Source organism: Symphalangus syndactylus, chromosome 9 (genome assembly GCF_028878055.3).
Source record: "Symphalangus syndactylus isolate Jambi chromosome 9, NHGRI_mSymSyn1-v2.1_pri, whole genome shotgun sequence".
NCBI classification, from domain to species: Eukaryota; Metazoa; Chordata; class Mammalia; order Primates; family Hylobatidae; genus Symphalangus; species Symphalangus syndactylus.
In genome coordinates this window covers 86,237,892-86,252,784 of record NC_072431.2, presented here as the reverse complement: position 1 = coordinate 86,252,784, position 14,893 = coordinate 86,237,892, and the positions used below count along the sequence as shown (strand labels likewise).

The 14,893-nt window shown below is 54.1% G+C and overlaps 1 protein-coding gene across 14 annotated transcripts in view; it reads right to left on the bottom strand.

Annotated features, from left to right (window-relative positions):
- The window catches only part of CAMK2B (calcium/calmodulin dependent protein kinase II beta), a 108,475-nt gene extending 100,314 nt beyond the window's left edge, over positions 1–8,161 (bottom strand). For 2 of the 14 annotated variants that reach the window (XM_055293260.2, XM_055293261.2), the window contains exon 1: positions 7,842–8,096. In XM_055293260.2, the coding sequence (XP_055149235.1) occupies positions 7,842–7,906 (65 nt within the window). In that variant the 5' untranslated portion in view covers positions 7,907–8,096. Of the gene's footprint in view, positions 1–7,841 lie in introns of all 14 variants that reach the window. The other 12 variants (XM_055293252.2, XM_055293255.2, XM_063608956.1 and 9 more) reach the window with 11 other exon arrangements.
- Between the last annotated feature and the right edge of the window lie 6,732 nt (positions 8,162–14,893).

Below are 14,893 nucleotides of genomic sequence, written 5' to 3'. Positions count from 1 at the left end.
GGGCTCAAGCGATCCACCCACCTTGGCCTCCCAAAGTGCTGGGATTACAGGCACGAGCCACTGCACCAGGCCTCTGAAATGATATTTTGGATATAAGGTTAAATAAATATATTTTTAAAGTTCCTTTCACCTGTTTCTTCTTGAAGTACTAGAAAATTTTTAATCACACATATGGCTCAACTTTGTATCACATTTTATCTCTTCTGGACAATGGTGCTCTCGACAACTTGGATGGGGTGGGCGGTGGGGCAGTAATGTCATTGTGAATGTAGAGAAAATGAAGGTAAACTTCAAATTCATGCCTAGGTGGGCTCTGAAAGAACCAAGAGTTATATGAAGGAGTGTGGACTTAGGCGAGTGTCTGGCCTCAGGTGCAGACTCCTCTGCAGAGTCTAGGTATGCAGTGCCCATTGGAATCACCTGGGAGCTTTTAAAAAATGCTGATACCCCATTTCCCTAGTGTTTGGCTAAATGTGATGGGGACTGAACACTCCTCAGGGGCTTCCCATGTGTGGTCGGGGCTGAGAACCACCACGTGGTCATGTTCTTTGGGAGGGTCTGCTCCTAGCCAGACTCATACTCTTTGCCCAGAAAGCCCCTAACTAATGGCCTGGATCAAACTCACAGACACTGAGAATCAGACAGCACCTCAACAAACAAGAAGTCATGTGAACAACTTCATTAAGAAATGAGCTGAAGGCTGCAAGCCTCTTGGAGTCAAGTTCCATGACAGACATATAAGTGCTGACAGCCCTGCTACTGCATTTCACCAGGTGACAAGACTGTCTACCCAGACTGGACATCAGAATACCCCCAAGGCCTACCTGCAGAGCCACCCAATACCTCTTATAAGGCCCTCATCTTTTACAGGGTGGGTGTGCCACTGCTCTGGGAAGCAGTCCCAGGTGCAAGGCCTGAGTGACCCAGACCATTGCTGAGTCACTGTGGAGCACCTACTGTGTGCCAGGCACTGTTCTCAGCACTTGAATTCAGGGTGTGTTGGGTGACAGAATCAGGGCTCCTCAGCTCCTTGCTGGAAACGGCACTCACTGGGATGTGCTTGACACCCAGAGGGCATTACAGCAAAAGGCATAACACCTGCTGTACTTCATCGTAAGGGGGACAGCAGCTCCTGCCCTCCAGGCTTCTCTTGCTGCTCACAAAGTGAGGAAACAAGGACTGTGGGTCCCAAATTCCACCCTGTACAAGTGTGCCATTATGCTTCCTCCCATAAAATCTTCTTAAATCTTTGCCTGGTTGTTGCCAATCTGTTCTAGAATTCAACAAAAGCTTCTATCTGGCTTAACAAAGAATCATAAGTTATTTTTGGATAATTATGTCAATACAAAAAGAACTGTGTCCACCAGGAACTGAGCCCTCAACAAGTGACCCTCTAACCCAGGAGACAAAAGCCACCCAAAAGTTTGGCAGCTAGCAACACCACCTTTCTCTAACATAAAAGGATGTTTTCATTTTAAATAAATTCAAATTTTTATATGAATAAAATATACATTTCTGTGTAATATGCCAATATGATAATTTTTTAAAAACCAAGTTGATACATAATGCATTTTTATGTTTCTACACTAACAAAGTGACTTGCAGCTGTAAAAGATGCTTTAAAAATAATCAAATTAGATTCCATTTTTGTGGGGGAAGAGAGAGAGAATTTTTTTAAAATATATTTTAAATCTCCAGAAAGGCCACATCTCTTGCCTGGACGAGGGAGGTGGCATCACGGAACACAGGGAAATGGGAGTGGTCTTCCCAGGGACAGACATTGCACACTTATCTCCACCTGGTCTCTTCTAGTAAATTACTGTTAAATTCTAGGGTGGCTCAATATAGACTCTTCAAAGGCCAATGGAGCAAAAATGAGGGAAACATCCCTGTTAGAATTTTTAAGTAGAAGATACAAAACCTAAACATTGCATATCCCTCCCCTCTGCTCTTGGGGATTACTAGAAAAGGGGGATGGAAAGATGGGAATAGATCCTTCAGTTCTTTCAAGTGAGACCTGAGACATCCTTAGTCCTGTGGCCTTTGACCTCGGCAGGAGTCCACTTGCACCCACCTCCACGGGCCCAGCCCCTGCAGCTGGTCGTGCTGAGAACACAGCTTTCCTTCACAACAGTTGGGCCCTCCTAATAACCTTTCAGGCCCTGATTTCAAATATGGCATCCTCTTATACCCCATCACACTTGCTAGAGGATGGGTCCCAATTTTTGGTTTAAAAAATGTGGCCAACGCGTATGCACACATTTCTCTGCTAAGAATTGGAAGGCACTTAGCTGAAGAAAAGACTTACTGACACGGGGGGTCGTCATGAAAGTGTTGGGCAAACAGATTGCAGAATCACATATATGGTGATTCCATCTGTGTTTTGAAATCATATATATCTGCTATATATGTAGATGTGTATATATGTACACACACACACACATATCCTCATACTGACATTAAAATTAAGAAGCCAGGTACCTCTGGAGAGTGAGGGAACTTGAGTGTAAACGAGTCACATTTTACTGCACGTACTTCTGTATTACTTGGTTTGTGTGTGTGTGTGTGTGTCTGTGTGTGTTTTACAAGATCATATTGCCCTGGTAATTTAATTAATAAAATAAAAATTTCTAGTCTTGCTGGTGTCATATGGAGTCAGAGTGTTGGTTGTCTCTGATGACAAAAGGAAATAACGTCTTCACAAAGGGGAACCTAGAGGTAATGCCCTTGGTTTGGAAAAGCACAAATACATCATGGTGAGCAGCCGGCCAAGGACAGGTGCCCAAAAGCCTCAGGTCAGAGTAGACCACAAGCTGGCCATGAGTCAGCCAGTAGAGTTACAGCATTTTTAAAGCACAGAAGAGAGTAGGGTAATGAGCTTCTGAGAGGAGCAGAATGTGGATTCAAATCCTGACCCTGTGTGACCTTTACTGGGGAATGGGGCTTCTCTGTGCCTCAGCTACCTCTCCTGTAAACTTGGGATGATTACAGCACCTACTTCACAGATCTAGCACGTTAATATAATAAGCACCATTTAAGCGCTAGCAACTGTTACCAGAAAAGAAAAGAGTCCTGGTAGCAAGCATGCAGATATATTCTTAGCTCTCAGCAAAGTAGGTTATGGTATAAAAATACCATTAAATAGTAACTAAACTAGCATCACCTTAATGCACATCTTGCCAGCAATCTCAGCATGTGCGACTTCTTTTTAAACTACCCTACATTAAGGAATCAAGACCAGGAGGACTCTTGCTGGCCTCCTGGGAGCCAGGCTGGAAGGCAGAGGCCCACCCAACTCACCCCTTCCCCACCTCGGGCCAGGCACTGGGGACACAACCGTGGGCAGGGGGCCGGACCTCCGCCTCTCTGTGGGTAAGCTGTCCAGCACATCAGATGGGGCAAAGTGCCAGGGAGAAGACAAGTTCGGGGGAGGGGCAGGGAGGAGTGGGGAGGCAAAAGGAGAGCCAGGGCAGGGGGCGTCTGGGACAGCCTGCTGAGCAGCCCAAGGGAGTGAGCTGTGAGGTGTCAGGGGAAGAGAGGCAGCTTGGCCAAGGCCCCCGAGGCAGGGAGTGTCTGCTGTGCTCTGGGGAGAGAGAAAGCAAATACGATGATCCCTCCTCCTCCATTCGTCTCTTCCCTGGCAACCAGCTCAGAGCTTGGAGACTCAAAAATCGATTCGCTCTGAATTTCCTAAGTTTATCTATTAACTACCTAGCAGGCCATTCGCTGGTTCACAGTGTGCCTCTCGGCAGAAGGCATCCGCCAGCTGACAGTGATGCCCCCGCCAGCGGTCAGGCCACACACGCCCCAGGATATAGCCTGCTCGCTGGCGACTGGGGTACCACTGGATGGAGTCAAGGACATATCAAGGTCAGTTTTGGGACTATCTGAGGTTTAGTGGGAGAGATGGGAGGGGTGGGAGAAGCCCTGGACTGGAGCTCAGGGGCCATTCTTGCTGCCCGGGCTTGGGCAAGTTGCCAACCTTTCCCGAACTTCGGTTTTTTGTCTGTAAAATGGGGCTGGGAAGAAGGGCCTTTCTGGACAGTTGGAATCAAATAAAATCAAACATTTAAAGTAATGTACACATTAGGTGTTGCTACAACATGGCCCAGCCCTAGCTGCCATCTCCCCCAGAAAAGGAGGAGCCCATGAACCCCTAAAATGATATCCAAAACCTCGTGGGAGATGCTTTCTTCCAGGGAGCTCTCCATGTTTGAAAAGAGACAACTCCCCAAAAATGGAAGATTCACGAGGCTGAATACAAAATGTGAGACCTCTTCCTACCCAACAAACGGTCGACACTGACAACCCATCAACACTGCCAACCTGCCAACCCGAGGAACGGCAGCACCCAGGGAAAGGGGCAGCCCCAACGCTGCTGCGCGAGTGGACACAGCAGAGAGAGTGGCGGCACCTGCAAAGACAGAAGACACGCGGACCCTCCTCGGCAGCCCCACTGCCAGGGACACACCCTAAAGAAATTCTCACACCTGCACCCTAGACGCACTCAGGGCCCGGGCCGTGACAGTGCTGGCCACGGTGTGCTGGGTGACAATGGAACACAGGAGACAACCTAGATTTCCATTGGGATGGGGGCAGGCAGGACAGTGTTCACACTACAGGTCGCCATGCAGCAGCCTACGATCAAACACATCGACGAGCACAGGTGTCAACAAGACTGTTGAGTGAAAAGTACAAGTTCCAGGTTTTTTATGTAAAGTTAAGAAAAACACCCACACAAAAGAATCCTATATATTAGTTATGGATACTTATATCCATGTGTAAATGTACCCGAAAGAGCCTGGGAGGAAAAATATAAAAGCAGTAGTTGGAAGAAAATGGGTTACTTAATATTTCTTTGTAATACTTCTTATAAATTTTTTAAAAAAGGACTTAAAGCCAAAATGACAAAAGATTAACCATTTCCAATTCTGTGTAGAAGAGATGTTGTGTTCATTTTATTATTTCTGGGGTTTTTCTGGATTTTTAAAGTTTATCCAATGTAAAAAAAATTAAAACTGCACTGTTGGCTGGGCCATGCCAGGCTGAGGGCTTCCTTGCCTTGCTCTGCAACTGCTCCCACATGGGCCACCAGGCTAGTGTCTGTGAGCCCTGCCAGGCTGAGCAGGGAAGGGCACACACTCCCTGTAGAGCTGGGCAGGGCAGGGCCCCAGAAAACGGCCCCTCTTGGCTGGCTGACCCTGCTGCCCAGGCCTCTGGGGAAGATTCGGGAGCAGAGAGCAGAAAAGGATGGGGTAAGGGAGGGGAAAGGCCAGTGGCCTCGTCATACATGAGCAGCTGTGGGCCTGAGGCCAAGCCCTTCCTTTGGTCAGGGAGCTCAGCACCACCTGACTGGGTGCCAGTGGCTGCAGCTTTAAATAAACTTGGACATGTCCACCTGGGGCCAGGAAGCAACACCAACTGTGCCCCAGGCGGGCACTGGCAACAACTAGTCAACATATCAAGCAAGGGACCCCAGCGCTGCAAACGGGCTGAGTGCCCACAACTGAGCCCTGGCCTCAGACATCCCCCTTAGGTGCCCTGCTCTGCCCTCCCAGCTCCCTGGTCCACCTCTATGGCACGGCTGCAGCCCCAAGGAATCGGTCCCTTCCCTACCCAAGAGCCGCCACAGCAGGGCAGTGGTAGGCCCTTGGCGTCCCCAGGGACCCCGGCGCCTAGCAGGGCTCCACAAAGGTGCACTGGGCTGAGCTGCCTGCTCCTGGCTTGGGCATCTCCTCTTGTCCCAGGTCATGGGGCTCCCTTCGATGCCAGGCTCCACTCCTCACCTCGCAATGCATGGCTCCCAGTGCTTTCGCTCAGGAGGCCACGCTCGCTCCCTTCCAGCAGCAGCTCATTCTCTGGCTTGACAGAGAAGCCCAGCAGTCTTAGCCCCACCTGGTCTCTACCTCTGGAGCCACCTCTCTCAAGCTTCCCCAGGCAGCCCCAAAGACCTCCATTCCCCAGTATGGGTGGCACTGAACAGGACATCCAGCTGCACTGGAATCGGAGGCTCAGCGGGGAGCTGGCCACCCGGACACTGCCGCTGGACACAGGGAGGCTCGCAGCAAAGGGAAGAAGGAACAGCCAGAGTGAGCTGCAGGCTGAGGACACTGGGGGCACATGGGGAGGTCTTGAAAGTGGCTTCTCTGGAGAAGACCAGGGACACCTGCTGTGAGGGCCTCGGTGCTTCTGAGCACAAGCAGAGAAGACAACAAGAAGGCCCCTGTGGAAAGACTGACTTCCCACTGTTGCTCTCTTCCTCAGAGAACCAGGCACATTAACTGCCACCCACCTGCCCCTCCAGCGGCCAGGACACCTCTGGAGGCCAAGAGGACAGACAAGGGTAGATCGGTGCATCTGAGGGGTGAAGACTGGGGAGCCAGCCACCCACTCAGGGATACGCATGAAGGGGGCTGGGCCCGCCCCCTCCCTCGAGGTCTCAGCCCTGGGGTGCTCTCCAGATCCATCCAAGGAAGGGTCCCCCAGCCAGCCTGGCCCCTCACCCCACCCATCCAGCATGGGCTTCTTGCACAGGGCTGGGCTCCACATCCCTACCCCCTACCCGAATCCTCTCCACACGTGCAGGGAGAAGTGGGGAATGAACACACCCCCACACTCCTCCAGCTCCGCACTCCACAATTATCAATGATCAGCGTCCCTCACCCACCACAAGGTTTCACCAGACACTTATTTAGTAAAGGAAAAAAAGGATCTGTTGCTGGATGTGTAAGAGGAAATCTCGCCAGCACCGCCAGCGCCCCCACCGCCCGCACTGAAGGGACGGAGGAGGATGGGGGAGGACGGCGGAGGATGGGGCTCTGGCCCAGTCAGGCTGGAGATTCAGGAGTTCTGAAGCTAGCCCTGGGGATGCCAGGTTCAGCCACCTTGATTCTCAGACGGGAGACCCCAGGCCAGACAGGAGGCCCCTGAGGCGCTCCCCATCTCTGACCCCAGGGGCAAAGCCGGGTCTGGGGACCACGAACCAGACCTTCGCCCCACACTGCTCATACTGCTAAGGAGAGAACGGGAGCCACGGCACCTGTTCCCCGTGAGGTCCCACTTCAAACAAACCTTCAAAGCCCCTTCCCCTTTAGGGCGCCCCCGCCAACAGTCCAAAATCCAGCCCCCATCCACCTCGATGACCCTGAAATTTGCAACCCAGTCAGGCTCTTAGTCTCTCCCCGCTATCCCCATGACCTGATCCAGGCTCCCTGACCTCGTCCTCCCCACACCTCCAAATTCCTGTTTCCAGAAGAATCTGGGGGAAAATCCTCCAGAACCCAGATTCCCCAGGGGACCTACAGCAGAGGCTCTCCCACGCCGGCACCCCCAGCGCGGATGGGGCCACGCGCAGGAGCAGGCGCAAGCAGGTCCCGCCACCCCCGCCGCCTGCCGCTCGGGTGGGGGTGGAGACAGTGCACCCGCGTCGGGGACGACCCTCTGGGGCCGCAGCCGACCCCTCCCGGCGCTCCGGGCCCGGCGGCCACCCCCGCGCGCCCCTCCTCTCTGACCTCCTCGCCGCCAAATGCGTCACGTCTGCCGGGCGCTCCGGGGACACCTGCTGCCGCCCCCGCCGCGCCAAGTCGCGAGCCCGGAGCCCCGGCCCGGCAGCCGCGCTGGGCAGAGCTGGGCAGGGCCGCGCGCGCTGAGGTCTGGCAGCCGGGCCCGGGGCCGGGGGCTCGCGGGTCGGGGCCGCGCGGGGCCGTGCGCTTGGGCCCGGAGCCCAGAGAAGCCGGCGGCGCGCGGGGCCGCAATGCGCCCAGAGACGGCGGCGCGGAGGGTCCCGGAGGTCCCGGCCCTCTGGGGTCCCCGGCCCAGCCCGCGCGCGCCGCTGCTCTTACTTGCCAATATCCTCGTAGAGCTGGTACTCGTCGGTGAAGCGGGTGCAGGTCACCGTGGTGGCCATGGCGGCGGCGGACGGGCTCGGCGTGCGCTCGGCTGCGCTCGGGCGGCGGCGACTCCGGCTCCCGCTCGCGGGCACGGCGGCTACACGGGCGCGGGCGCGGGAGACACCTCGGCTCGCGGCGCCAGGCGGGGGCCGGGCTGGGCTGCGCCGGGCGGCGAGCGCACGCGAGATCTGCTCGCTCCGTCCTCGCCAGGAGCGCGCCGCACACCTACGCGCGGGGAGGCGCGGGCGCCGCTGTCACCGCCGCCGCCGCCGCGCCCGCCCCGCCCGCCGCCCCCTGCACGCGCCTTCCCCGCGCCCTGCACACGCTGCTCCTGCACCAGCACCCGCAGGGCACCGGCGCCCTGCATCTGCACACGCGCCCTGCACACACACCCGTGCCCCGCACCCGCAACGCACCTGCACCTACACCTGCACTCACACGCGCGCCCGCCCCCGCACCCCACACACACACCCGCGCCCTGTACTGACGCCTTCATCCTGTACCCGCACCACGCCCGCACCTCGCGCACGCAGGCCACTTGCTGCTGCCGACCCCTCGCTCTCATATAACACAGAAGAGTGCACATAATGAACGCAGCCTTCTCTCTCTCTCTCTCTCTCTCTCTCTCTCTCTCTCTCTCTCTCGAAGGCCCACTGAGCCTGACAGCAGGAGGGGACTGGGGCCCACCTGGAGGCAGAGGGCTCATGTGCTGCCCTCCACAGGACTCATTCCTCACACCCTCAGGAAGAGATGCTGCCAGATCCCTTCTGCCCAGTCTCCATCAGCCACACATGCCACAAAGGCTGCCTGGCCAGGAGGAACCGCCCAGAAGGCCGGACGTACACACTGGGACACTGGCATGAGAAAGTGAAAGGGTGGGGCCTGCCCCCTCCCCTTAGTCCCAGCCCCTCCCTTCCCCCTCACTTCTCCAAAGACTGGTTGCTGGGTTGTCCGGAATGGAGGTCCCAGACAAACGGAGGCAACATTCGGAGTCCAGACCAAGGGACCCTGAGCCAGGGGAACAGGGGCTGCTCCATCAGCAATTTGGGGGGCCTGAGAGCTCACAGCCACCCTGATCAGGTAAAGGTACACATTCTCTCCTTTTCCAGCACGGTCCACCTGCCTGCCCCCTGCTTTTGCCTAGAGGAGGAGGGCCCACACACCCCAACCCCCTCTTGAAAGCAGCCAAGGAGGAGGATAGTGCAGGGAGGCAGGCAGGAGGCAGGGCGACCCGGTTTCCCACAAAACAGCCTTCCCTGAGGCCTGGCACCAGGGCTGCTGTCCAGAACCGGGACTTTAGACCACTGGGCTCCAGCATCCCCACACTCCTCTGACAGGGTCCATCCTGGGCAGGCTCTGAGGAGGGGGTTTCCAGCAGCCAGCTCTGGATTTGGTTCATGCTGCTGCCCTGATATGACCTACGTACTGCTCCCCAAGGACCAATTCTGGGCCTATCCTGCTCATCCCTCTCACCTCGTGGCCAGCCCAGGGCAAGCCCCAGAAGCCACAATAAATGTCGTGTGGATAAGGGAGGGGATAAAGGGATTCTGAGTGCTGGCAGCCAGGGCCCTTCTGGGCCAGGATGCATTTGGCATGGGACTGCTGGGCAATTAGTAGACCACACGGCAACAAGTCCCTGCCATCGACCCACCTGCACCCAGAAGACACTAGAGGACGAGAAACTCTCAGGCCAAAGGCAAATGCTGGGCCACCTGGGGAAGCCCCCAGCTGCGGAGGCAGAGGGATCCTGGCCTTGATTTCAGCAGGACTATAGCAGGAAGGGAGACCCCGTCCATGTCAGACTTGGACTCAGAGAATCCTGGGCCATCCTAACAGACAGACTGGCATGGGCTCGAGAAAGGACTGGAGGCCAAGTCTGAGGTTTGTTCTTGGCGTTGTGTTTAACTCCACAGGAGTTTCTTCCAGCATCTGCTGGAAGCATCCACATTTTCCCTTTCTGAGCTCTGGAAAGACGAGGTAGGGCCACACAAGAGGATATAAATAACAAGCCAAGCACGGTGGCTCACGCCTGTAATCCCAGCACTTTGGGAGGCCAAGGTGGGTGGATTACCTGAGGTGAGGAGTTTGAGAGCAGCCTGGCCAACATGGTGAAACCCCATCTCTACTAAAAACACAAAAATTAGCCAGGTGTGGTGGCCTATTGCCTATAATCCCAAATGAGAATCGTTTCAACCCGGGAGGCAGAGGTTGCAGTGAGCTGAGATCGCACCACTGTACTCCAGCCTGGGTGACAGAGCAAGACCCTCTCTCAAGAAAAAAAGAATACAAATAACAAGACAACAAAAGAAAATTGCACCCCTCTGTAAGTCAGACTCTTTCCAGGCTACTGTGAAGCCACACACACTCCTACCGGCATGTCCAGGAGATGATAAAGTGGTGCTGACATCCTAATGACAGCTGACACTGTGCAGTTGACATGTACTATCTCATTTAATTCTGAAACAAAACTATAAAGCATGTACTATTATTATCCCCATTTTACTAGATGGTTTAATGGAGAGACAGAGGGGTAAAGTAATTTACCCACAGTCACACAGCCACGCAATGACTATGATTCAAACCCCAGTGTCCCACACAGACACACACACACACACACACAAACACACATGTACCCACAAACACATCCATACAAACAGATCCACACTCACAGGGCTTCCTGGAGCCCTGAGTGTGGACACGGCAGCACACCAGGTGGTCTTTTATGAGGTCATCTTTCTTGGTTTTTTTGTTTTTGAGATGGAGTCTCGCTCTGTTGCCGAGGCTGAGGTGCAGTGGCACAGTCTCGGCTCACTGCAACCTCCATCTGCCGGGCTCAAACAATTCTCCTGCCTCAGCCTCCTGACTAGCTGGGATTACAGGCACCCACCACCCTAATTTTTGTATTTTTAATAGAGATGGGGTTTAGCTATGTGGGCCAGGCTGGTCTCAAACTCCTGACCTCAGATGATCCACCCACCTCGGCCTCCCAAAGTGCTAGGATTACAGGCATGAGCCACTGCACCTGGCCGAGGTCACCTTTCAAAAGTTGAGAAGCTGCCCAGGACCAGGGTTACACAAGAATGTGGGGTCACTAAGAGATGCAGTTTGAGATTCATTGTATCCTATACTTCTCCCGCCTTTTGTACCTGTTAGCACCTGGGACCCCCAGGCAGTCCCTCCTCCGAGCTGAAATATTAGAGGTATGAAGCAGAGCTACCCTGGCGAGCGCAGGAAGGTCCACATGATTGGGCACCAGACAGTGGGGAAGGGCTGGGCTATCAGAGGCAGCCAGACTGTCCCTACCCAGACAGCTTGACCCCACACTAACACTAAAAAAACAGCCCACTCCCCACCCTCAGACCCAGAAGGCTTCTCCCTATCATAGGGAAATGGGTAGAAGGGAGAAAGACTTCCAGTCATGACTCTCTGGTCCCAGATTCCAGAAGCCCTCTCATCTGGCTTTGGCTCTGGTCAGAGAGGCCCGGACTTCCCCTCTTCCCACCCCTGCCTTCAGGAAGGGCCCACTTCCACCCCAACCCCTGTGTCATCTCTGCCTCCCACCTTGTCCTTTCAAGCTTGCTTTCGTAAGCGAGGAGGGCTCTCCCTCCCAGGTGGCAGCTGGGGCGGGTGTGGGGAATATCAGTTCTGGGTGGTTATTGTTAGGACAGTCACCATGGCAACAAGCATCACATCTGCAGAGCCAAAAGTGCTGCACATGGGGTTCATTATCCCAAAGAAAGCCACGCCTCCCCTGTCCCCCTCACCTCCAGGGACTGCTGTCATGTGGGAGGGTGTCACTGCACCTCCTCTCTCAGGCCCAGCCATCCACCAGGGAGAGCAGGCTGTGGTTCCCAGAGCAGGAAGACCCTAGTCCATCCATCTCCCTTCATCTGGCCCTTGACATGGCAGCCCATACAGGACACAGTGGCAAGCACATGGAGTGGCTATGGTGGTGATGGTTATGACAATGATGGTAATGGTGGTGGTGGTGGTGATGATAATGATAATGATGGTAATGGTGGTGCTGGTGGTGGTGGTAGTGATCGTGCTGATGATGATAGTGATGGTGGTAAGGGTGGTGGTGATTATGATGATGGTGGTGTTGGTGGTGGTGGTGATGGTAGTGATGATAATGATAATGATGGTGTTGGTGATGGTGGTGGTGATGATGGTGGTGGTGGTGATGGTAGTGGTAATGGTGGTGGTGATGATGGTAATAGTGGTGGGGATGGCGATGGTGGTGGTGGTTATGATAATGATGGTAATGGTGATGCTGGTGGTGGTGATGATGGTAGTGATGCCGGTGGTGATAGTTGTGGTGTCAATGGTGGTGGTGATGATAAAGATAATAATGGTGTTGGTGACAATGATGGTGATGGTCATGGTGGTGGTAATGGTGATGCTGATGGTGGTGGTAATGGTGATGCTGATGGTGGTGGTAATGGTGATGCTGATGGTGGTGGTAATGGTGATGCTGATGGTGGTGGTGGTGGGGATGGTGATGGTGGTGGTGACAATGATGGTGATGCTGATGGTGGTGGTAATGGTGATGCTGATGGTGGTGGTAATGGTGATGCTGGTGGTGGTGGTGGTGGGGATGGTGATGGTGGTGGTAATGGTGATGCTGGTGGTGGTGGTGGTGGGGATGCTGATGGTGGTGGTGGTGGGGATGGTGATGGTGTTGGTGACAATGATGATGGTGGTGATAGTGATAGTGATGATGAAGGACATAGCTACAATTTACAATTCACTCATCACCTGCCCTAAACCATTCTAAAAGTCCAACGTCCACCATTTTGAATAAACTTCATAGCATTATCATTGCCTCCCTTTTACAAATGAGGAAATTGAGACACAGACTCTAACTGGCCTCAGGTCAGACAGCTAGTTTAGTATTGGCATCTGGATCTGCCTGACTTTGTGGCTGGTTCCTTTAACCACTGTGTTCTGCTCAAGGGTGTCCACCAGCCTTCTTTGTGCAGTTACTGTGTGCCCAGCTCTGCCCAGGCACTCAGTCACATCAGGGAATGAGATGGACAAGGATTCTGCCTTTGCAGAGCTTGATAACAAGCAAATAAGAATGCATCTAGTACTCATGTTGTATGTAGATTTAAAACAAAATGGTGTGCTAGAGTGACAGAGTGGCAACTTCAGAGTGGAAGTCCGTGGAAGAGCTTTCTGAGGAGGTGATGTCTAAGCTGAAGTCTGAATGACACAGAGAGGCTACCCTGGAAAGCAAAAGGGCAGGGTGTTGGCAGAAGAGGCTGCCATGCAAAGGCCCCATGGCAGGCACTAGCTGGTGTGTTTAGGGAATGAAGACGGTGGGGAAGAGGGTGAAGCAGTCAGACCCAGCAAGGGCATTTTGTCGGTGGCTTATTGGCAGATTCACTTGAGTCCTGCAAGGGATTTGGAACCACCTTGATGACTAACAAGCAAAGTGATAAAGCCAACTAACCATTGTGGCCCTGGGCCGGGAGCAGCATCCACAGGCTTGGCTCAGAGGCTTGGCCCGAGAACATAGGGTGAGAACCCCCTAGACTTCCTCCCTTCTCACCAAGCATCCAAGCATAAGTTGGACACCAGCACCTGTCCCGGAGATACTGTGCCCTTGGGCAAAGGGAGGGAAGCGAGAGCAACCCCTGCTAAGTCTGCTGCCAGGCTGAGGCTCTGGGCCACCCCCCTGCTGGCTGGGGTTCCCTGGAGCACCCCTGGCACTCTCTGGCTGCCAGGCGAGGTGGACCTTTCCTGACTGACCCCACCTTAGCTGTCCTCATTGGTGTCACCTCCATCCTCCTGGAGTTGCCTCAGGCCCTAGGCCCCAGAAGTCCAGGCACTGTCCCAGCCCAGCCAGGCCCCCAACGCAGGTATATCTAGCAGCTAGGAGTAGTTAGGCTGACAGGAGCATGTCCCAGAGGGCCTGTAAGTGGTTCCCAGATCCTCCTTCCCTGTAGTGGATACCAAGGATTTGTCATCATGGAAATGGCCTCCTAGCATGTGTCAGAAGACTCTGCACTCAGGCCCCTTCCATCCCACCCTGTGTAGCCTCCACCTGCAGGCACAAAGGCTGTGCTAAAGCAGGAAGCCTGGCTACCAGCCTGGAGTTCCCAGCATGGACACAGGCCTGTGTGCACCAGCCAGGGCTAACGCAAGGCAGCCGTTCCCCTAAGCATCAGGGGTGGCACCTGGGGTGGTCACAAAGCCCTCAGGAACCAAGCTGCCTCCAGCTTTCTGCTCCTGCATCTGGCGCTGGCCCTCTTCCTGGAGCTCTGACATGGAGATTTAGCTGTCACATCCATGTTCCCAGCAGCAGGATAGAGAAAGGGAGGGGGAATGGTGGGCACTGGTCAACTTTCTGCCATATGACCCCACTGACAGCGGAACCACATGATTTCATTTAGCTGCAAGGGAGGCTGGGCTGTGGGGTGTCTATGACTGAAGAAGTGAAGAAGGAGGCTGGGGAAAATGTGGTTTTTGCCGCCTCGTCCATGCAATGCCTCACCCATTCTCCAGCCCTCGCTGCTAAGGAACCAAAGTCCAGGGAGCACAAGGCAGCTGTTTCTGGGTTCTGCCTTGTGATAGGAGCTAATATCTAATTGCCGTTAGGATTACTATTGTTGACAGATACAAAACACTATAAAAGAGAATGTGCATAAATACAGGACAGCCACTTTGGAGAACTGTTTGACAGTTTATTATAAAGCTAAACAAATACCTTCCCTATGACCTGGCAACTCCTCTTAGGCTTTTACCCCAAAAAGTAAAAACATATGTCAGGAAAAGAAAAAGAAAGGCCAGGTGCAGTGGCTCATGCCTGTAATCTCAACACTTTGGGAGGCTGAGGCAGGCGGATCGCCTGAGGTCAGGTGTTTGAGACCAACCTGGCCAACATGGTGAAACCCCGTCTCTACTAAAAATTAAAAAATTAGCCTGGCATGGTGGTGCACACCCGTAATCCCAGCTACCCAGGAGGCTGAGGCATGAGAATCGCTTGAAGCTGGGTGGCA